Source organism: Sinocyclocheilus grahami, unplaced genomic scaffold (assembly GCF_001515645.1).
Source record: "Sinocyclocheilus grahami isolate Dianchi unplaced genomic scaffold, SAMN03320097.WGS_v1.1 scaffold1073.1, whole genome shotgun sequence".
NCBI lineage: Eukaryota > Metazoa > Chordata > Actinopteri > Cypriniformes > Cyprinidae > Sinocyclocheilus > Sinocyclocheilus grahami.
The window spans coordinates 293,314-317,329 of NW_015506252.1; the positions used below are offsets into that span (position 1 = coordinate 293,314).

General features: G+C 35.1%; 2 protein-coding genes across 3 annotated transcripts in view; one reads left to right on the forward strand and one right to left on the reverse strand.

Moving 5' to 3' along the window:
* Window positions 1-14,683, forward strand: part of soat2 (sterol O-acyltransferase 2) — a 25,841-nt gene extending 11,158 nt beyond the window's left edge. Inside the window, exons 3-12 of one of the 2 annotated variants that reach the window (XM_016251868.1) lie at window positions 938-990; window positions 2,333-2,466; window positions 2,555-2,605; window positions 3,846-3,953; window positions 5,431-5,713; window positions 6,866-6,941; window positions 7,078-7,162; window positions 7,243-7,288; window positions 9,083-9,212; window positions 14,415-14,683. In XM_016251868.1, coding sequence (XP_016107354.1) covers window positions 938-990; window positions 2,333-2,466; window positions 2,555-2,605; window positions 3,846-3,953; window positions 5,431-5,713; window positions 6,866-6,941; window positions 7,078-7,162; window positions 7,243-7,288; window positions 9,083-9,212; window positions 14,415-14,524 — 1,076 coding nt within the window. In that variant the 3' untranslated portion in view covers window positions 14,525-14,683. Of the gene's footprint in view, window positions 1-937; window positions 991-2,332; window positions 2,467-2,554; window positions 2,606-3,845; window positions 3,954-5,430; window positions 5,714-6,865; window positions 6,942-7,077; window positions 7,163-7,242; window positions 7,289-9,082; window positions 9,213-9,419; window positions 9,633-14,414 lie in introns of those variants that run through there. The other variant, XM_016251867.1, reaches the window with a different exon arrangement.
* Window positions 14,684-20,450: 5,767 nt separating this feature from the next.
* LOC107566404 (immunoglobulin superfamily member 8-like) overlaps window positions 20,451-24,016 on the reverse strand; it is a 4,257-nt gene continuing 691 nt past the window's right edge. The window contains exons 2-3 of the mRNA XM_016251852.1: window positions 22,646-23,062; window positions 20,451-21,286 (exon numbers count right to left, since the gene is read on the reverse strand). Of these exons, the coding sequence (XP_016107338.1) occupies window positions 21,153-21,286; window positions 22,646-23,062 (551 nt within the window). The 3' untranslated portion in view covers window positions 20,451-21,152. The remainder of the gene's footprint in view (window positions 21,287-22,645; window positions 23,063-24,016) is intronic.

Genomic DNA, 24,016 nt, shown 5'->3' on the forward strand with positions numbered 1-24,016 from the left:
CTGACTCTGTCCTGCTGACTCTGTCCTGCTGACTCTGTCCTGCTGACTCTGTCCTGCTGCTGACTCTTTCCTGGCTCTGTCCTGCTGACTCTGTCCTGACTCTATCCTGACTGTATCCTGACTCTGTCCTGCTGACTCTGTCCTGACACTGTGCTGACTGTATCCTGACTCTGTCCTGACTCTATCTTGACTCTGTCCTGCTGACTCTGTCCTGACTCTATCCTGACTCTGTCCTGACTCTGTCCTGCTGACTCTGTCCTGACTCTATCCTGACTCTGTCCTGACGCTGTCCTGACTCTATCCTGCTCCCTCTGTCCTGCTGACTCTTTCCTGGCTCTATCCTGACTCTGTCCTGCTGACTCTTTCCTGATTCTGTCCTGCTGACTCTGTCCTGCTGACTCTTTCCTGATTCTGTCCTACTGACTCTGTCCTGACTCTGTCCTCCTGACTCTGTCCTGATGACTCTGTCCTGACACTGTCCTGACTCTATCCTGACTGTATCCTGACTCTGTCCTGCTGAATCTATCCTGACTCTGTCCTGACTGTATCCTGACGCTGTCCTGAATCTATCCTGAATGTATCCTGACTCTGTCCTGACTGTATCCTGACTCTGTCCTGACTCTATCCTGACTCTGTCCTGACTGTATCCTGACTGTATCCTGACTCTGTCCGCACTCTGTCCTGACTGTATCCTGACTCTGTCCTGCTGACTGTATCTTGACTCTGTCCTGACTTTATCCTCTGTCCTGACTCTATCCTGACTGTAGCCTGACTCTGTCCTGACTGTATCCTGACTCTATCCTGACTCTGTCCTGCTGACTCTGTCCTGCTGACTCTGTCCTGACTGTATCCTGACTCTGTCCTGACTGTATCCTGACTCTATCCTGACTTATCAGTGTAAATGACTGCTCTATTCAGTGTCTCTGTCTGTCTGCAGATGATAATCACACAAATATGAGCGATGCAACACTTAGAAATGAAGACATGGAGGTGAGACACTTTCAAAAATAATGATATACTGTAGTATTTTAATTGCAATATTTTTATGCCATGTTTGTATTTGTTGTACTTCCTTTAATTTAGGAAGATTTAAATGGGAAAAAAATGTATTGAAGTAATTTTACAGATTCATTAATGTTTTAAATAATTTAATAATTCAGCTTAAACTAATTTAATAATTTAATAAATTACTTTAATAATTTTGTATTTAGATCAGCTTAAATTAATTTAGTGAAATTAATACTTTTTTCATTGAAATCATCAATTACAGATTGTTTTAGTGATTTTTTAAACTTCGAATCAGTTTAAATTCATGAAATAATTTAATAAAATTAATTTAACACATTTTTCATTTAAATCAGCTTAATTAATAATTTATTTAATTTTTAAAATGTAAAACAACTTAATTTAGTCAAATTAAGTTAATACCCTTTTGCCATTTAAAACAGCTTAAAGTAAAATACCATGATGTATGAATACAGCAATAAAAATTATAAAATAAAATATAAATAAGCAAACAAACAGCAACAACAACAACAATGCATAAATAATAATACTAATAAAAATAAATAAATAAACACATGATAACCCAGTCTAGGGTGATTTGTTGGTCTCAGACTGAGCAGTTAAAAATGCCAAACCCTCTTAGACCAGCACAGACCAGCTCCACTAGAGCGCTTCTTGATGCCGTGACTCTGATGTGTTTGTGATCAGAGGATGAAAGTGGAGCTGATCCGACATGTTCAGTCCCGTCTGATAAAAATAATTTAACACATTTTTCATTTAAATCAGCTTAATTAATAATTTATTTAATTTTTAAAATGTAAAACAACTTAATTTAGTCAAATTAAGTTAATACCCTTTTGCCATTTAAAACAGCTTAAAGTAAAATACCATGATGTATGAATACAGCAATAAAAATGATAAAATAAAATATCATAATTGTTTGTATGAGAATGTGAGAGAAAATGTTATGAAAACAGTATCAAAATATACAAAATACAAAAATAGTATTAAAATGTCTTTTAACTAAATATATGTTCTTTTTTTTTTAGACTGGGTTATGTTTTTTAGATAAAATTACTTAAATAATTAATAAACTTACTTTTACTAGTAATTTCATCTAAAATAAGCAAACAAACAGCAACAACAACAACAATGCATAAATAATAATACTAATAAAAATAAATAAATAAACACATGATAACCCAGTCTAGGGTGATTTGTTGGTCTCAGACTGAGCAGTTAAAAATACCAAACCCTCTTAGACCAGCACAGACCAGCTCCACTAGAGCGCTTCTTGATGCCGTGACTCTGATGTGTTTGTGATCAGAGGATGAAAGTGGAGCTGATCCGACATGTTCAGTCCCGTCTGAACGAGCTGCTGGAGCGAGCGCTGTCAGACTCCATGCAGTCGCTCTGCAGGAACACACACACACACCCGGATCACACACACACCCACGACAGGTGAGCGCCTCTGTGATGTCACTTCCTGCCAGGCAACTTGAATTCTGAAGGAGGTTTGAATGCACATCCAGCATCTCTTGGTTTTTAGGCACAAACCGGATCAGGGGAAGGTGTTTGTGGCCCGGTGCTCCCTGCTGGAGTGAGTATTAATACTGCTGCTTACTCACTGGAGACTCATTAGTCATTCAGTGGAGAGTAACTACCCTAGCAACCACATAGCAACCACCCGAAAGACTTATCTCACTATCTTACACGCATCTCATGAAAAAGAACATAAAAGATGAACAGCCTAGTTTACACTTACATTTATTAATATAACAGATGCCTTTATCCAGAGCGACTTAAAAAATAGGAAAAATAAAAATACAAGGAATTGCTGCGATTCAAACCTTAAAAGTTTACCAAAAGTTTTCACCGCATTATTGATTGATTGATTAGTATTTTAATGATGAATGAAAAAAATACACTGAAATAATCTGTCAATACTTGCTGCAAATCAAACTTAAAAAATTTACCAAAAGACTTCAGAGGATTTTTAAAAATGTATTTGTGTCCTTGTTTGTTTGATTTTTTGTATTTGAATGATTAACTAGTATTATGAATATAAATTTTATTGTATCATTATAATAATATTATTGTATAATTATATCTACAAAAAAGCGAAAGACTTCAAATTCAGAGCAAATAGTTTTGTTAAAAAAATGGAATGATAATGTAATGAATATTATTAATATTATTTAATATTAATATTTAATATATTTAATATTATTGATATAATTTGCGATAAAAAAATGCCCAAATACTTCAAATTCAGAGCAGATTTAAAAAAAAATTATTTTAACGATAAATTAATATTATGAATATAAATTTTCTTGTTTGATTATATTAATATTATTGTTAATTATAGCTGCAAATCTTCAGACATTTGATGAATTGGACGTTTTAAAGCTTTGTTGCAATTCAACATTTAAAAAAGGCCAAAAGATGTCAAATTCAGAGCAAATGTTCTTCTTAACTGTTTTTTTCTAATGACAACTTAAAATTATGAATATTATTAACGTTATTGTATTATTAAAGATACAAATTTTCAAAAATGTGATCAATTTAATTATTTAAAGCGTTATTGCAATACAAATTTTTAAAATATACCAGAAGGCTTCAAATGCAGAGCAGATTTTCTTTTTAATTTTTTATGATGAATTACAATTGTGATATTAATATTATTATATCATTAAAGATGCAAATAGTCAGAAATGTGAAGAATCAGACTATTTAAAGCTGAAAAACTTCTTAAAAGCCAAACGTGAAAGGTCACAACCTAACAAACAATTTCATAAAGAAATGAAAGATAAGTCAGTTGTTCACGTGTCTCTCTCCAGTGAGTTATTCGAGATCAGTCACATCAGGACCATCTATCACATGTTCATCGCCGCTCTCTTGCTGTTCATCATCAGCACGTTAGCAGTGGACTACATCGACCAGGGCAGGTGAGAGTGTGTGTGAGAGAGTGAGTGCGTGTGTGTGTGCGTGTGTGTGTGTGTGTGTGAGAGTGTGTTTGTGTGTGTGTGTGTGTGTGTGTGAGAGAGAGAGCGTGTGTGTGTGTGTGTGTGAGAGAGAGAGCGTGTGTGTGTGTGTGTGTGAGAGAGAGAGCGTGTGTGTGTGTGTGTGTGAGAGAGAGAGCGTGTGTGTGTGTGTGTGTGAGAGAGAGAGCGTGTGTGTGTGTGTGTGTGAGAGAGAGAGCGTGTGTGTGTGTGTGTGTGAGAGAGAGAGCGTGTGTGTGTGTGTGTGTGAGAGAGAGAGCGTGTGTGTGTGTGTGTGTGAGAGAGAGAGCGTGTGTGTGTGTGTGTGTGAGAGAGAGAGCGTGTGTGTGTGTGTGTGTGAGAGAGAGAGCGTGTGTGTGTGTGTGTGTGAGAGAGAGAGCGTGTGTGTGTGTGTGTGTGAGAGAGAGAGCGTGTGTGTGTGTGTGTGTGAGAGAGAGAGCGTGTGTGTGTGTGTGTGTGAGAGAGAGAGCGTGTGTGTGTGTGTGTGTGAGAGAGAGAGCGTGTGTGTGTGTGTGTGTGAGAGAGAGAGCGTGTGTGTGTGTGTGTGTGAGAGAGAGAGCGTGTGTGTGTGTGTGTGTGAGAGAGAGAGCGTGTGTGTGTGTGTGTGTGAGAGAGAGAGCGTGTGTGTGTGTGTGTGTGAGAGAGAGAGCGTGTGTGTGTGTGTGTGTGAGAGAGAGAGCGTGTGTGTGTGTGTGTGTGAGAGAGAGAGCGTGTGTGTGTGTGTGTGTGAGAGAGAGAGCGTGTGTGTGTGTGTGTGTGAGAGAGAGAGCGTGTGTGTGTGTGTGTGTGAGAGAGAGAGCGTGTGTGTGTGTGTGTGTGAGAGAGAGAGCGTGTGTGTGTGTGTGTGTGAGAGAGAGAGCGTGTGTGTGTGTGTGTGTGAGAGAGAGAGCGTGTGTGTGTGTGTGTGTGAGAGAGAGAGCGTGTGTGTGTGTGTGTGTGAGAGAGAGAGCGTGTGTGTGTGTGTGTGTGAGAGAGAGAGCGTGTGTGTGTGTGTGTGTGAGAGAGAGAGCGTGTGTGTGTGTGTGTGTGAGAGAGAGAGCGTGTGTGTGTGTGTGTGTGAGAGAGAGAGCGTGTGTGTGTGTGTGTGTGAGAGAGAGAGCGTGTGTGTGTGTGTGTGTGAGAGAGAGAGCGTGTGTGTGTGTGTGTGTGAGAGAGAGAGCGTGTGTGTGTGTGTGTGTGAGAGAGAGAGCGTGTGTGTGTGTGTGTGTGAGAGAGAGAGCGTGTGTGTGTGTGTGTGTGAGAGAGAGAGCGTGTGTGTGTGTGTGTGTGAGAGAGAGAGCGTGTGTGTGTGTGTGTGTGAGAGAGAGAGAGAGTGTGTGTGTGAGAGAGAGAGTGTGTGTGTGTGTGAGAGAGAGAGTGTGTGGGGGAATAAAGCATCAGAATTAGGACTGGCTGACTGAGTGTGAGTGTCTGTGTGTTTCAGGCTGGTTCTGGACTTTGATCTGTTTTATTACGCGTTCGGTCAGTTGGGGACGGTCGTATGGGCCTGGACGCTCATGCTCGCGTACGCTCTGCTCGGGCCGTATTACATTCTGAGCGTCTGGGCTTCACTGAACCACAGCCGAGGCTGGAGGACGTGTGTGTCTGCGGCGGCAGCGCTAACACTGTGTGCTGCTCAGACGAGCATGCTGGGAATATTTCCAGTTTACATCGTCCTGCATTATCAGCTGCCGCCAGCTTCACGATTCATCATCATATTAGAGCAGGTACAATAACACAGTACTGAGTACACTAACACAGGCCTGTGTGTTTGCATTAGAGAAATACAGGTGATTTACTTATTTAATTAGAAAATTACATGTAAACTATGTATATACATGTAATTTGATAATTAAAATAAATCATAATTAAATAAAATAATATTCATTTACTTATGAAATAATGTATTATTTTATTTATTATTTATCATATTTAAACACAAATATATATATATAAATACACATACATAATTTTAAATATTTTTTTCACACACACGCTCTCTCTCGCTCACACACACACACACACACACACACGCTCTCTCTCTCTCACACACACACACACACACACGCTCTCACACACACACACACACACACACAGGTATAAAATAATTTATAATGTATAATGTATTAAATACTATCTGCATAATTAAATACAATTATAGCAAATAAATGTAATTAGTAAATTAGTAAAGTAAATTAATTATAAATTATTATTATTTATAAAATATAGCATATTTGAATATCACCTACATTATTATATATATTTATTTATTTTGAAATGATTTATTAAGTATATTACTTATTATTCATGATATATTTAAACAGAAATATATATAAAAACACACACATACATATAAATGATATATAAAAATGAAAAATCATAATTAGTATTTTTTACACACACACACACAATTATTTATAATGTATTAAATATAATCTGCATAATAAAATAAATTATAAATTATTATTTAATTATTATAAATCATATCATATTTCAATCAAATTAATAATCTATATAAACATATAGAGTTTCAGAAGTTCCATTACATCATACACTGTGAAGATAGAGGTTAAATAAATTAATGGTTAACAAAGTAGGTTTTTATGAGATATTGTGCCAGATTTAAAGCAATGCCCAGATCATTGTGCCAAAGTTTATTTGGGGTTCATGGTCCAAAGTCTGCAGTCCTTTGCCAAATTAAATAGCTCACTACATTACTGGCAGCACATCATCACAGAAAACAGTAAAACACAGATGTGCTCAAACTGGGTCAGAGGTCAGCGGCCTACAGGACAAACCCAGTCAGATCCGTATAGTTTGTGATGAGAGAAGAGCCTTGTGTAAGTGCAAACCTGCCAAATCCTGCTTTTCCTCCACAGATCAGATTTGTGATGAAGAGCTACTCGTTTATCCGTGAAACTACACCGGCCGTTCTCAAAAACACACCGCAGAAGGGTAACGCCGTTCAGCACTCCATGCTTCTTCATACACAATGCATGCATTTTAATCGAAGATGCATGCCGATTCTTTCTATATTCACATGCCGGATTCAGGGAAGGTTAATGCTGTAACCCTAATCTCTTTCTCACAGGCGAACCTCTGCGATATCCATCTCTCTCCAGCTATCTGTACTTTCTGTTCTGCCCGACTCTGATCTATCGGGAGGTTTATCCGCGGTAAACAGCTCTCGTTGTGACACACCACTGTATCACAGACTAACAAATCAATATCCTCACTGTTTGTTGTTCTCTTTCAGAAACCCGTACATCAGGTGGAACTACGTTGGCATGAACTTTCTGAAGGTCAAGTCGCTCACGCAACCACATATCTGGGTCATATTTCCCCCCAAAAATAAAACTAAGAAATTGTATTTCATAATATAATATTTTATTTTGCATAAAGACATGCTTTGCATTGTAACATTACTTTCATGATAATTACACACATTCCCTTATTAGTTTTATACAGTAATGAAAATAAACTTTTTTAGAATTTAATTACGCTACCATGTACAATTATACGTCACAATTTAAAATTATATTTAACATCAATTAAAGCTTTCACCACACTCTCTTGTGTTTGATGTATGTGTGAAGACCTTAGTATCTATTACAAAATTAAAAGTATGTCTATGCATATTACCTTATACATGGATTACGTAATCAGATTCTAAAAATTAATTACTTGTAATTCGATTATATATTACTCGTAATCAGACTAGTTACTTTTTATTGATTACATATTATTTACACAATAGCAAGAAATGATTCATAATTTATTAATTCTCATTTTTTTCATCTTTTAAATGTTCCTTTCTAAAATATCCTACCGCTTATAGAAAGTTTTGTGGACGTTCAGACAAAGACCAGTCATTAGTCAGATTGTTATAATTACACAGAAAATTGAGACGCCACACAGCATTTGACAAAATACAACAAATTAAACAGTATTAAACAAATATTGAATATACAAAGCTTTGTTTTAATTAATTCGTTTTATGATTTATCCCCATATAACTGTCACCCCCCCCATTTTTAAAATAGGCATTAAAGTGCACTATCCAAACTTAAAACCCAAAATTGGTATAAAATTAAAGCCTTATGTCTAAATAAGTTATGTTCCAAATTTGAAGTCGATATGAAAAAAACTGAGGTTCCTGTGAGATTTTATTTAGGGCGTCATACCACAAACAGCCACCGGGTGCCATCCAAACTACATTGAATTTTTTTAATGCATTTTTCTGTCACAAATGTCAATATTAAAATTACAAAATAACCACCAAATATGGAATCCTGAGACTCAGACCTTTCCAATGATATGTTTTTTTGTCAAGATTATAAAAGTGCATTTTGTAATATGACACCGCCCACTAAGGGGGAGGAGACCGCCAACAGATTTTAAAGTACCATTTCCATGGTAACGCAATGTCCGGTTTCAAAATGGTTTTCTCAGGATGAATGTTGGGCTTCTAAGCTTTCAAATGATATATAATGTTATGATGATTACATGAATATTTGATAGAGAAAAAGGACAACAAAAAAAAGAACGCCAAGCGTCCCACAGGTGCGACGGTGACAGTTAAGGGGTTAATCCACTATTAATTGTGCACTTCATGTTGTTGATCACAACAAATGCAATATATTTTCTTCCTCTTTGTATTTTCATATCAATATGGTACAAGATTATCCTATTTAAATCAATGTGATAAACGAGTCAGAGCAAAAGTAATCTAAAAGTAGTCCGATTACATTACCAAAAATGTGTAATGGATTACATTACTACCAACACATTTTTATCACGTAATCTGTAATCAGTAACTAATCTACCCAGCTCTGCTTCATACACAATTATCAGGTGTTATGTTGTCTAATCGTACAGTAATACTCTCAGATTGTGTATAAGATCATCAAATGAGCAGCGAACTGATGATCCGTGATTTTATTCCCATATGAATTGAATCGATTTCTTAAAGGAGTTGAAGTACGGATTGAAAATTCTAAGGGAAGAGTGTTTGTCATGAAAGTTATGTCACAATACATAATATGTTTTTTGAGATTCCCCCAGCCTTAAATGCATGGTTCTTGTGTTGCTCCCAGATCTTGGCCAGTCTGTTCTATCTGTACTTCATCTTGGTGCGATTGTGCATCCCTGTGTTCACAAACAAGAGCAACCAGCCCTTCAGTACACGGACATTCATCCTGGCGCTCTTCCACGCCGCGTTTCCAGGTACCACACACACTTACACTCATAATATACACACTTACTAATGTCTTGCATTGAACAGCCAACATGAAATAGTTTCTGCACTTCCTGTGAACGCATCAGTACAAACTATTCATAAACTTTCATCAATAAGCAATAACTCCCCTCTGAAATGACTTTGAATTTCTCCGGCCGTCTGTGTGATTTGAGACCGTTTACTGTCATGTTCAGGGATGCTCATGTTAATGCTGGGTTTCTACGCATTTCTGCACTGCTGGCTCAATGCTTTTGCGGAGATGCTGCGTTTCGCTGACCGCATGTTTTACAGAGTAAGTGGAAATCTCATTAGTTTAAAGGAATAATAGTTCAGGCAAAAATGAAAATGAGCTGCAAATGTGCTCGCCCTCAGGCCGGACGAGATGTAGATGAGTTTGTTTCTTCATCAGGTTTGGAGAAATGTAGCATTGCATCACTCGCTCACCAATGGATGTGAATGGGTGCCGTCAGAATGAGAGTCCAAACAGCTGATAAAAACATCACAATAATCCACAGCACTCCAGTCCACCAGTTAACATCTTGAGAAGACAAAAGCTGAAACACATCCAGCATTAAGACGCTTTTATCCATAATAACTCTTCCTCCAGTGAGTCAGTGTTCTGGTGTGAATCAGGAGAGAAATCTGCACAGATCAAGCAGCGTTTAAACAGCTCTAAACACATATGTGGCTGGATTTTGATGTGAGAGACAACAGCAGATGCACTTTTTCACGTTATTATGGATTATGGACTCGTATAGAAACATCTTAATGCTGGATGTGTTTCAGTTATTGTCTTCTCCAGATGTTAACTGATGGACTGGAGTGCTGTGGATTATTGTGATGTTTTTATCAGCTGTTTGGACTCTCATTCTGACGGCACCCATTCACAGCAGAGCATCCATTGCTGAGACACTGATGCAGTGCTACATTTCTACAAACCTGATGAAGACACAAACTCTTAAAACCCAAAATTGGTATAAAATTAAAGCCTTATGTCTAAATAAGTTATGTTCCAAATTTGAAGTCGATATGAAAAAAACTGAGGTTCCTGTGAGATTTTATTTAGGGCGTCATACCACAAACAGCCACCGGGTGCCATCCAAACTACATTGAATTTTTTTAATGCATTTTTCTGTCACAAATGTCAATATTAAAATGACAAAATAACCACCAAATATGGAATCCTGAGACTCAGACCTTTCCAATGATATGTTTTTTTGTCAAGATTATAAAAGTGCATTTTGTAATATGACACCGCCCACTAAGGGGGAGGAGACCGCCAACAGATTTTAAAGTACCATTTCCATGGTAACGCAATGTCCGGTTTCAAAATGGTTTTCTCAGGATGAATGTTGGGCTTCTAAGCTTTCAAATGATATATAATGTTATGATGATTACATGAATATTTGATAGAGAAAAAGGACAACAAAAAAAAGAACGCCAAGCGTCCCACAGGTGCGACGGTGACAGTTAAGGGGTTAATCCACTATTAATTGTGCACTTCATGTTGTTGATCACAACAAATGCAATATATTTTCTTCCTCTTTGTATTTTCATATCAATATGGTACAAGATTATCCTATTTAAATCAATGTGATAAACGAGTCAGAGCAAAAGTAATCTAAAAGTAGTCCGATTACATTACCAAAAATGTGTAATGGATTACATTACTACCAACTCTTACCAACTATTTTAATTAATTAATTAATTTATTTTTTTATTGTATTTTGTTTATTTTGCTGAACTCATTGCAGTGCATTCTAGTATTTCCTTTCTTTCTTAATAAATAAATAAATATAAATAAATAGGGCCAAAATCTTAAAGCAGTAAGGCTTGTATTTATTTATTTATAATAAATAATTTAATAACATAAATTATAGACTTATTTTTTATTGTATTTTATTTATTTTTTGCTGAACTCATTGCAGTGCATTCTAGGATTTCCTTTCTTTCTTAATAAATAAATAAATAAATAGGGCCAAAATCTTAAAGCAGTAAGGCATGTATTTATTTATTTATATATAATTATAAATACTTTAATAATGTAAATTAATGACTTACAGAATTATATTTTTTTATTTAGTGGCGGAAACGGGCTTCCATACATTCTAGTATTTCCTTTCTTTCTTTTTCTTTTTTTCTTAATAAATAAATAAATAAATTGGGCCAAAATCTTAAAGCAGTAAGGCATGTATTTATTTATTTATATATAATTATAAATACTTTAATAATGTAAATTATAGATAATTATAATAAATCATTTTAAACAAACTCATGCCTTGCTACCTTACGATTTCAGCTATCACAAAGTATTTAGACAGCATCGTGTTGCCTAAGCAGAGCACCTGAGACGACAGGGCATGCTGTCTGGTTAGGGAGCTCACTAGGAACAAGCAGCAGAAATGCACTGACTGTTTTTCACCTTTCCAGTGGTGTTCAACTTCGCCATGAATGACAAGCGGAAGAGTCCGGTGTGGAACATCATCATGTGGACGTGTCTGTTCATCGGTCAGGGCGTGCATGTGTGTCTGTACTGTGTGGAGTGGTACGCTCAGATCCAGTGCCCTCGCACCGGGGTAAAACACACTTACACTCCAGCTCCGTGATTAACACATCACTGTTTGGACACTGAGGCTCAGAGACTGTGATGATTCAATTCAGCTCAAGAGCAGCTGAACTGAAGAACACACTGATGCATGATGTACGATGTGCTTACAGCTCGGAAACACAGCAGAACGCAAGAAATCTGAAGCAGGGCATTAGGGCTGTCAAAATGGCTAAAAAACTAAATGCGAATAAATATGATCAAAACGCATAATTTCAGTTAGGGTGAAAAAAAGCTTTTGGCTTCTCTCCTGAGGCCACGAGAGGGCGCATCGAGCAAAATATTACGAATGCACGTTTATTCAAAGCATAAGATAACATGACTATCTGTGAAAAAAATGTGCATGATGGTTTATAAACCAATTATAATTAAGTTGCTTAAACAACTATAAACAAAACGGCATCATGTATGTATGCATAGTTTAATACAAAAGGCCGAAAGCCAATCACACAGAGTGCATTTTTCACAACACGAGTTGCAGTGGGATGGGAAAAAACCCCCGCCATAAAGTCTCGAGATATGTTTTTTCACTTGCATTGATTTTACACGGCTTTCTAAACATGCGGCTCTTTTGTGCGAGACGTGAGTGCAATGGTGATAGACGTCCCTCTAGAAAATGCGTGAAATATGCGTTCTGTGTGAACGGCTTGGTTTCAGTTTAGACGTAAACAAGATCTTCTCTGCATTGATGTTCTCTTTTCCCGCAATATTTGTAATTATTAACTGGATAGGCTAACAAAAACATTAAAATGCAATGACACCTACATCGTCATCGCATCTCGTGCGCCGCTGATAAGGCTGCCTCAACACACACCTAAAATTCAAATGCAACGTTTTTGCATTCGAATGAGGATTTTTATTTTAAATTCGACGAATATTTTAAATTCACATTTTTTTTGACAGCCCTACAATGCATTGCATTTCACTTGCATTTGCAACTAAAAATGATATAAGCTTGTTTCTGCCACAGAATAAAACAATTAAAAATGTCAATGCGACTTTGACCTCACAATTCAGACATATTGCCTTGCAGCTGTGAGACTTACAATTCTCAGAATTGCGAGATATAGACGCAGATATAAATCACAATTCTGAGAAGGAATTGAGAAATATAAACAGAATTGTGAGATATAAATGCAGAATTGCACGATATAAACTCACAATTCTGAGATGTCTTAATTGTGAGATGTAAAGTTGCAATTACCTTTTTTATTCCAAACAAACAAACAAAACTCAGAATTCAGGGGAAAAAGTCAGAAATGCAAGAGAGGAAGTCAGAAATTTGAGATAAAAAGTCACAATTATTTTTTTCATGGCGGAAACTGGCTTCCATAAAAAAGTTGTGTGCCAACTGTAAAATGCATTTAGAACTACATAGGCTATTTTTTAGACAAAAAGTCTTAATTATCATTTTAAGAGGTCTTAAATTTGAGGCTAGAACACAGGAATCGCGATCTTAATGCGATTATTAAACTTCAAAACGTGCTGGTTTAATGAAAAAATGTAAGCTCTACACGTTTCAAAGTAAAAACACGCCGCTGTCAATAAATACCGTGCATTTATGCTCAGCAATTGCTTATGATCTGCTGTTGATGAATTATGACAGTGCTGAACTTTACGGTGTTCGTATTGAAATATGTTTAAGAGTGAATATTTTAATGGCCCTCATCTGTTTGAAAGAGCAGCTGGAAGCAGTAAAGACACTTCAAAATAAGAGTATTTGCACACACACTTTAAAAAAATAATTTTATGTATTTAATGTATTTCGGGTTTGTTTGCCCCTATGCAGCATAATTTATTTTCTGGTTATTATTGGTATTTCGGTTACACACTATCTTGCATTTAATTACATTTTTAAAAATATAAATATGGCATAATGTATTATATTACACACACACAATTCTAAAATCTGTAAAACCAGAAAGTAGTTTTTTAATTAAATATAGATAAATATTATTTAAATTATTTTGTATTATTATTATTAAGATAATATATAACTATATATATTAATAATAATATAATATATATAAATTTTTAAATAATTATTTAAATATGCTAGTAAATTTCACAAAGAACATGCAAGTAACCCATTTAATTAAACACAAAATTTTGAAGTAGAAAAACTGTTTCTTGTAAAACGTACTTCAATACTATTTGTTTTATTTGCAACTTTGAAATCCGGTTATTATTGGTATTTCGATTATACACTAAACTATATCCGGCAAGGTTTTTTGATAAATTAAATAATTCCATAATTACTGAATACAGACTCTCCTCTGCTCGATGGGAAAAGAGTAAGTGTCAGAGACAGACTGCAAAAACATGTAAAAATGAAACCGTGTCCACTTGGTGGCACTGCAGGATCACTGAGTATGCTGGAAAAATATGATAAGATTATGATAAAATGTAATTTTTTTTTGTGGTGAACTATCCCTTTAAGAACAAGCATTTCTTGCAGTGCTCCAAAACAAGGTCAAGATGCTCCACATGCGCTGATCTAACATGATCAGAGTTCTGTGCAATAATGCCGTAAATCATATTTAACACCCATAAGTTCATATTTTCATGCATTGTGTCCAAACAGACAAGCTTCTGGGAGCTGGTGACGCCGCGCTCGTGGATATGCAGCTACCAGTGACTTCTGCACAGAGCCCAACACAAACCCCAGCAGCTCGTCAGCATCAGCCACGATGACACATTATGAGATATATTGCATAACATACTTAATGACTTCATGAAGCACATCAGTCTCTCTGTAAATGCCTTTTACTTTAATTGAATGTTGATTTTAACTTGATGACTGTATATATTTTAATTTATGTAAAGATGCACATTATTAAAAATTATAAATGCTTTTACATTGGTAAAACGGTGGTGTTTATGCTGACAAAACATGGTAAATGCACCCCAGCAAACAGAACTGTTACTACAAACAACTATATATATATATATACACACTGTATATACACACTACCAGTCAAAAGTTTTTGAACATTAAGATTTTTAAAGTTTTTTAAAGAATTCTATTCTGCTCAATAGGACTGCATTTATTTGATCCAAAATATGGCAAAAGCAGTAAAATTGTGAAATATTTTTACTATTTCAAACAGCTGTTTTCTATGTGAATATCTGTTAAAGTGTTATTTATTGCTCTGTATTTTCAGCATCATTCCTCCAGTCTTCAGTGTCACATGATCTTCAGAAATCAGTATAATATGCTGATCTGCTGCTCCAGAAACAATATTATTATTAATAATATTTTAAAAAGTTGAGTACACTTTTTTTTTTTTTAGGATTTTTTGATGACTAGAAAGATCCAGAGATCTGAAATAAAAAGCTTTTGTCACATTATACACAAAATTCACAATTCAAAAGCTTGGAGTCAGTATAATTTTTATTTTTGGAAAGTATAGATATTAATACTTTTATTTGGCAAGGATGCTTTTAAATGGATCAAAAGTGACGATAAAGACATTTATAATGTTACAAAAGATGTCCATTTCAGATAAATGCTGTTCTTCTGAACTTTCTATTCATCAAAGAAACCTGAAAAAATTCTACTCGGCTGTTTTCAACATCATAATAAATGTTTCTCGAGCAGCAGATCAGCATATTATACTGATTTCTGAAGATCATGTGACACTGAAGACTGGAGTAATGATGCTGAAAATACAGAAATAAATTACAGTTTAACAGATATTCACATAGAAAACAGCTATTTGAAATCGTAAAAATATTTCACAATTTTTCTGATTTTGCTGTATTTTTGATCAAAAGCAGGCTTGGTGAGCAGAAGAGAATTCTTTAAGAAACATTACAAATCTTACTGATCAAAAACTTTTGACTGGTAGTGTATATATATATATATAATAAAAAACTAGCAAACTATATTCGTCGAGAGTAAGTACACTGAAAAAAACAATTTCACAAATAATTTCAAAGAACTGCCAAATAACATACTGCATTATGAAATTTTGAAGCAGGCAGACTGAAATGGCAATCGCAAACTATATTATCAGGATTTTTAGCTTTTGTCAAAATCAATGTTGTACACTGAAAAATTGGACACAGAAACAATTTCCACTCAGAAATTGGCAGTAAAATTCAGATATATTTACAATAATTATAATATTACAATAATTACACTAGATTAAACACGAAATTTTGAAGTAGAAAGACTGAAATAGTGTTTTCATGTAAAACGTACTTCAATAATCTTGGTTTACAACTCTGAAAAGTCTTTTTTTTTTAGTTTTTACAAAACCTGAACCCAAGACGAGCTTCTGAACTTCATCCGTATGTCGTGCATTTAAATAAACCATTTAACATGAATACAGGCTTCACATTTTAATCCCTAAAGCTGACTTTGGCAGTCGATATGGAGCGGTTGCCATGGTAACGGCATCCCCGCTGCATTAGAACACGATGCAAATGTAACACGTGACACGCTTCTACATTCGACTGCACTGCTTTCCATTGTTTTTCTACGTAAACAAGCACTATAACAACTTTGCCCTCCAAAATGATGATTTTTGCACTTTAAAGGGATTTTAAGATAAATGGATGTATTATGCAATATTGGATTCAATCTTTTTATCAGCTTGCGTTCGTTCAGTCAGCACAGGTTTTGTATTTCTTGATATTATTGAGCTTATGCACCACTTTTTTTTTAGTGATTATTGCCGAAATGATCCACAAATAATGCTCTTTCACTCAAAAACTGAGATGCATGAGCTCAGATCAGATCAAGAAATACAAAACCTGTGCTGACTGAACGAACGCAAGCTGATAAAAAGATTGAATCCAATATTGCATAATACATCCATTTATCTTAAAATCCCTTTAAAGTGCAAAAATCATCATTTTGGAGGGCAAAGTTGTTATAGTGCTTGTTTACGTAGAAAAACAATGGAAAGCAGTGCAGTCGAATGTAGAAGCGTGTCACGTGTTACATTTGCATCGTGTTCTAATGCAGCGGGGATGCCGTTACCATGGCAACCGCTCCATATCGACTGCCAAAGTCAGCTTTAGGGATTAAAATGTGAAGCCTGTATTCATGTTAAATGGTTTATTTAAATGCACGACATACGGATGAAGTTCAGAAGCTCGTCTTGGGTTCAGGTTTTGTAAAAACTAAAAAAAAAAGACTTTTCAGAGTTGTAAACCAAGATTATTGAAGTACGTTTTACATGAAAACACTATTTCAGTCTTTCTACTTCAAAATTTCGTGTTTAATCTAGTGTAATTATTGTAATATTATAATTATTGTAAATATATCTGAATTTTACTGCCAATTTCTGAGTGGAAATTGTTTCTGTGTCCAATTTTTCAGTGTACAACATTGATTTTGACAAAAGCTAAAAATCCTGATAATATAGTTTGCGATTGCCATTTCAGTCTGCCTGCTTCAAAATTTCATAATGCAGTATGTTATTTGGCAGTTCTTTGAAATTATTTGTGAAATTGTTTTATTCAGTGTACTTACTCTCGACGAATATAGTTTGCTAGTTTTTTATTATATATATATATATATACACTACCAGTCAAAAGTTTTTGATCAGTAAGATTTGTAATGTTTCTTAAAGAATTCTCTTCTGCTCACCAAGCCTGCTTTTGATCAAAAATACAGCAAAATCAGAAAAATTGTGAAATATTTTTACGATTTCAAATAGCTGTTTTCTATGTGAATATCTGTTAAACTGTAATTTATTTCTGTATTTTCAGCATCATTACTCCAGTCTTCAGTGTCACATGATCTTCAGAAATCAGTATAATATGCTGATCTGCTGCTCGAGAAACATTTATTATTGTTGAAAACAGCCGAGTAGAATTTTTTCAGGTTTCTTTGATAAAAAACTAGCAAACTATATTCGTCGAGAGTAAGTACACTGAAAAAAACAATTTCACAAATAATTTCAAAGAACTGCCAAATAACATACTGCATTATGAAATTTTGAAGCAGGCAGACTGAAATGGCAATCGCAAACTATATTATCAGGATTTTTAGCTTTTGTCAAAATCAATGTTGTACACTGAAAAATTGGACACAGAAACAATTTCCACTCAGAAATTGGCAGTAAAATTCAGATATATTTACAATAATTATAATATTACAATAATTACACTAGATTAAACACGAAATTTTGAAGTAGAAAGACTGAAATAGTGTTTTCATGTAAAACGTACTTCAATAATCTTGGTTTACAACTCTGAAAAGTCTTTTTTTTTTAGTTTTTACAAAGCATAGACTGCAATTGAAATGATAAAACATCACAACTGAGGAAAGAGAGCAAGACGGCTTCTGTCTGAAACAGGACAACTGCATGAATTCAGCGTGACACGAGATGTTTCAGACCATAAACACCAGGATTAATATCCAGAGAATATTGTGCTGCTCTCAGCGTTTCGTCACGTGGCGTAAGAGGATAAACCAGATCTCGGCATCTGAACGCTGTAAATAAGTAGAGAAACACAGAATCCCTTTTTTCCATGTTAATGTGGCTTTCACATTAGTACAATCCCAGAGAGAGCGACTGCAGACAACAAACACATCACAATCACACACAAAAGATCATCTAAATGAAGATAATCTGCTTCAGTAATAACATCCATTCCTTCAAAAAACTATGAAACGGGTGGTTTTTATTTAAAAAAAGCTGATTTTAAAGCAAACTGAACAAAGAGTGTGTTAATTGCATTGTACCATTTCTTGCTAAATTAATAAATATTAATAAAAGTAACTATGCCTTCAGAAAAGGCACAACAGGGTAAGTGGGTGATATTTCTAAAAATATACAATTTTCAAAAATAATTCACTTTATAAAAAAATTCACACAGGTTTAAACATTTTAGATCGTATCCTTCTGAGAAAGCTATCAAGATATAAAATATTGATTAAAGAGGAGACATATGCCGGTCTTTGGCAGAGAATAGCACAATATTTTAACCTGGAAACACTAATTCATTGCTGGAATCATTAACGAGGGACACAAAAGGCACCTGCTTTCAGATGCACAAAACAGTAAAATTACAGTAAAAAAACGGTTTGAAGATTTTCAAACATACAAGATTCGGTCCATGTCCCACTCTGGTCCTGTAAGCGCAGTGGGAAATCCTGGCAAACGTTACGATAAACGCCATTTCAAGCTGACTCTCGACGCAAAGCTCCAGCTGTGTTTATGTGAGAAACTTCATTTATCTTTACATGAGGAGAGCCGTCACAAGTCAAAGTGTGCAGAGTGTTATAAACTGGCTTTGTTTCAGTAAGTTCTGTGGTTGTCTGAATCTCGAGGAAACCTGCTAAACAGCCTGAACTCCTCAGAGCTTATTCAGTGCTTCTGATCATTAACTACTCATATTTATATATATAGTTATTTGTCATATTTATTGTATTCAGGTGAAAAAAAAAATGCCTGGAGCGTATTTCACCTGGAGCATATTTTCAGAGATTATTTAATATATTTTTTCTTTTGTAGATTTTTTATACTTTCCACAATAATAAACATTTTTTTTCACCCACAATCTTCATTACTGTAATGCAAAAATACTATTTTTAAATACAAAAATAATATATTATTTGATATTTTCTTTAGTATAATTAGAATAACAATGACTACAATTGTAGTATTTGTTGTACTGATTATATATTATTATTATTATATATAAATCACTATGTTCAGACAGAATGCATTACACAAATGAAAAAGAGAAATTTAGCATTTGGGTTGTAAATTTACTGAATTTTTATAAAAAGTATTATGCCAAATATGCAAAAATGTATATATATATACACACACACACACACACACACACACACACACACTCACACTCACACTCTCACACACACACACACACACACACACACTCACACACATTTCTTTGTGAAATTTAAAATTCAATGGAAAAATTTTATTTTTTGTACTATTTTTTAAATTAGCTAAATAATATATTATTTGATAATTTATTAAGTACAATTAGTACACCAATTACTATAATTGCAGCATTTGCTGTACTGAATATATATATATACAGTGGGTACGGAAAGTATTCAGACCCCCTTACATTTTTCACTTCTTTGTGAAATTTAAAATTCAATGGAAAATTTTTATTTTTTGTACTATTTTTTAAATTAGCTAAATAATATATTATTTGATAATTTATTAAGTACAATTAGTACACCAATTACTATAATTGCAGCATTTGCTGTACTGAATATATATATATACAGTGGGTACGGAAAGTATTCAGACCCCCAGCAAAGGGTCTGAATACTTAGGACCATGTGATATTTCAGTTTTTCTTTTTTAATAAATCTGCAAAAATGTCAACAATTCTGTGTTTTTCTGTCAATATGGGGTGCTGTGTGTACATTAATGAGGAAAAAAAATTAACTTAAATGATTTTAGCAAATGGCTGCAATATAACAAAGAGTGAAAAATTTAAGGGGGTCTGAATACTTTCCGTACCCACTGTATATATATAATGTCCAGACATGCCATTTAGATTGTAAATTTGCTTAATCTTCAAGAAAATATTACGCACACTGTGAAAAAAAATAAAAAAATAAAAAACTGACGCAATATATATATATATATATTTTTTTTCTTTTCTGATTTTGGGGTGAAATCTGACCCAGACATTTCTTTGTGAAATTCACCATTTACAGTGCAAAACATAAGAATGAACTAACTTTATGACAACAAACGTGCACTAGTGAGGGACTTGCTCCCATTTCACTGGAACTGCTCAGGATTTTCAATGCATTTCATTCTGAATACAAGGGTGAAAAGATGACAAAATATGGCATGCCGTAAAGTGCCATAAAAGTGTTTTACAAGTATTCTGTTGATCTCACACTTATTATGAGCGGGTTTAATAGCAGTGCAAAAACAGTGAGTGATTTCAGTGCTGGACATCTGTGGATTTATTATTAGTGGTTCTGCTGGTTCTCGCTAGAGTCACTAGTTTAAACAGAGCGAGTGGTTTATATCCACCACGTGATGTCCTTTCATTCATTCTGAGCAAATGCACAGAGCAATATTCAACTTTGTCAAAGTGGAGCGGATAGAACCGGTGCAAATCACAATGTCACAGCTTCAAGTGTATCTGCGTGCATTTGTGTATATGCAACTGTTAGCATCCACACGTGGATTAATATAACGTGACGGTCCAGAACATTTTCAGTATCGTTCTGATTTCCTTCCCAAGTGTGAGTGCACATTACGTCAAGTCTGCCAAAATACCTTAAACCTGTTTATAACCCATTTTTCTTTGCTCCATTTAACTAACTGAATGTTTTCCATGAAAGTCTCTTTCATACTTCCTACTTCCGTATGCGTGAGCGCTGTCTAGCCAGTGTGTTCATGAAGCAGCAGGTCACAGTGGCGATGATCAGCACGCCCACGAACAGAGCCGACGACACGCCGATCGCGAGAGGTACGAGCAGCAGATCAGTGACTGGGGAGGAAATAAATCAAAACATATATCAATAATAACAACAAGTCTGTCAGCTCAACACCAGATCACACAAGCCCGCTAGAGGTAACTTGTAAAAAACACTTATGAACACCAGCATACTTTCGATGCTGAACACAAGAATTTTTGACACTAAAAAGGAAAGAGGAAACCACTAGAAAAGGGGTGCACCAAAAAAATAAAATAAAAATAGGAAAAAAAGGAAAAAATAATATATACATTTTCTTTGTGTGTGTGTGTGCACTTTTAAATTTATTGTGCACACATAAAAATAAAAAAACCATTATATACATATATATAAAAAATATATCTTATTAAATATTTTATTTATTTTAATATAATAACACACACACATACACATATTATATATATATATATATATATATATATATATATATATATATATACACACAGGGATGCAGACTGCGACCAAATAGTCGCATTTTGCAAGAATTTTTCCTGCTGGCGCGACTGCAAAATTATATAAAAAATTAATGCACAGGCGATTTCAAAAATGACGCATATTGAGGAAACGATGAATGGTTTTCAAGTTAAAGTAAAGTAAAAGGCCACTTCTTAAACAAACCAGAGAAGGTGAACATGTTGGTATTCTTGTGGGGAAAAACATGCAAGCACTGTCACCTAAACATGCAAGCTTAGTTTTACTTTTCAATTTCATTTTGAGAAATGGAGACTCTCTTTTATTTATTTGATTCCTCAGTGTTTGCTAAACGTTCTGTAATTTATTAGTCGGTATATAATACAGCATGTGGTGTGTGCCATGCATGCCTCGTCTTATTCATTTTTGTTAACAAACGTTTTGTAAGCTAGTTTGTCATTGTATCTTACGGTTTTATTGTTTTGTGCTTTTTAATTAAGAATAACAATGAATCCATCTTTTGTTTTAGTCTTAAAAAGTGAAAGGTGTGTAGATGTATGTATGCAAAACAGACAATTATCTTTTCTTGTAAAACGTGACAACAAGATCGCGACTTCGAAAGGGAAAGCGTCCGAAGCCCGGCTTATAACACAGCAAAAGAGGAACTCCCGTTCACAAAATTCAAATCACAAATACTAGAAAAAGAAAAAGAACGGGTATATATATATATATATATATATATATATATAAATTGTCAAATATGCTGTCAACTTAATAAAAGTAAATATTGCCTTTATAATAGAACAGAACTTTTTAAATATAAAATAATATACCAAATATATAGATGCCTTTATGTTTTAGAAAGGAGGTCGGGTAAAAACCCCCTGCACTAGAAAACTAAATACTGTCAGATGGGCTATTCCTGTACAGGAACAGATTTCTCTTATCTGATCATAGCTCACCTCGTGCGTACAGGTACAGGTGTACAGTCTCTGACTCGGCTTTAGCGCCGGTGTTGTACCATCCGCCGCGTGGATCCTGCGCCCAAACCTCGGCTCGACACTGATAGTGTCCCTGATCCTCTTCAGCGGCCGAGAAGATCCTCAGCCTGAAGCAGCCAGCAGACACACGGTCCACGCTCAAGCTGCTGCCGTTGCTGTAGATGAGCGTCAGGCCGTCGTAGCTCAGAGTCGCGAGGACGCGGCCTCTGCTGTCCTCAGAAAGAGCGGCGTCTTTGCTCGCCTGCTCCTGAAGCCACTGCACCTCGACTCGTGAAGCTCGGGTGGTTTGCACAGAGATGTTGCAGAGCAGGGCGACGGTGCTGCCGCGCTTCAGGAGCGGCCGACGCGGTAAACCAACGCTAGCAGATACGCGCACCTCTGAATGGACACAAACACAAACGCTGCGTTAATATACTCTGAACACGGCATCTGGGTCACACTTCAACCACAAGAAAAAAATGGATAAATAAAGACTATTTTTATTTATGTTCATTTGAACCGTTTAACCGACCGTAAGAATTTTGACCGATTAATACAATCCGTTAACCGGTTTAAAAAGTCATTTAATTAGCTATTTTTTCAGTAATTTATTAATACATATTTAAAAAGGTTTGCTGCATGGTTAAAATGCGCTACGAGTATAAAAAAAAATGTGTTTTTTAGGGGGAAAAAACAAAAGTCGCGTAAAGTCGCATTTTATCGTTTCATTCAGAAATAGGCCTAATGCCGACGTGAAATGTTTACAAACACTGTAAACATAGCTAGGCTATTTTAGTTCCCCTCACTCCACAACAAATCCTTTCAATTAACAGTATTTAGAAAAGAACAAGAATTAAAAATATAAGAAGCTATAGCAATATAAACGACAAGCCAAAACGAATACATTTAGGCTAAAAACGAAACTGAAACCAATGTTGCGTCTCTCATTCCACACAAAATCAAATGTTTCCGTATTCGCGATGTATCTGAATGGCAAATTATTATTTATTATGTAGCCTACGCTTCACTCGCGTTCCAATATCCACGTAAAACTAAATGTTTTGCATAACATCACGGCGGTGCGGTGATAACACTTAACGGCACAGATTTTACTACATATTTTTTCCATATGTTTGACTGACTATTTTATTATGCTAATGAACAGGTTGCATTGTCAAGGTAGCAAAGCTTAACCGAGTTAAAAAAATAAAGTTTTTTCCTTCTAACAGTGGAAGCAACTACTCCTTTTAGTCCTAAAGATAATCGGAATTGTAAAAGGTTTGCCTTTATTTGTGTACATTCACAATAAAAACAAATCTTTGTGCTTTTGTAAAATAAGCCTAAAGAAAAATA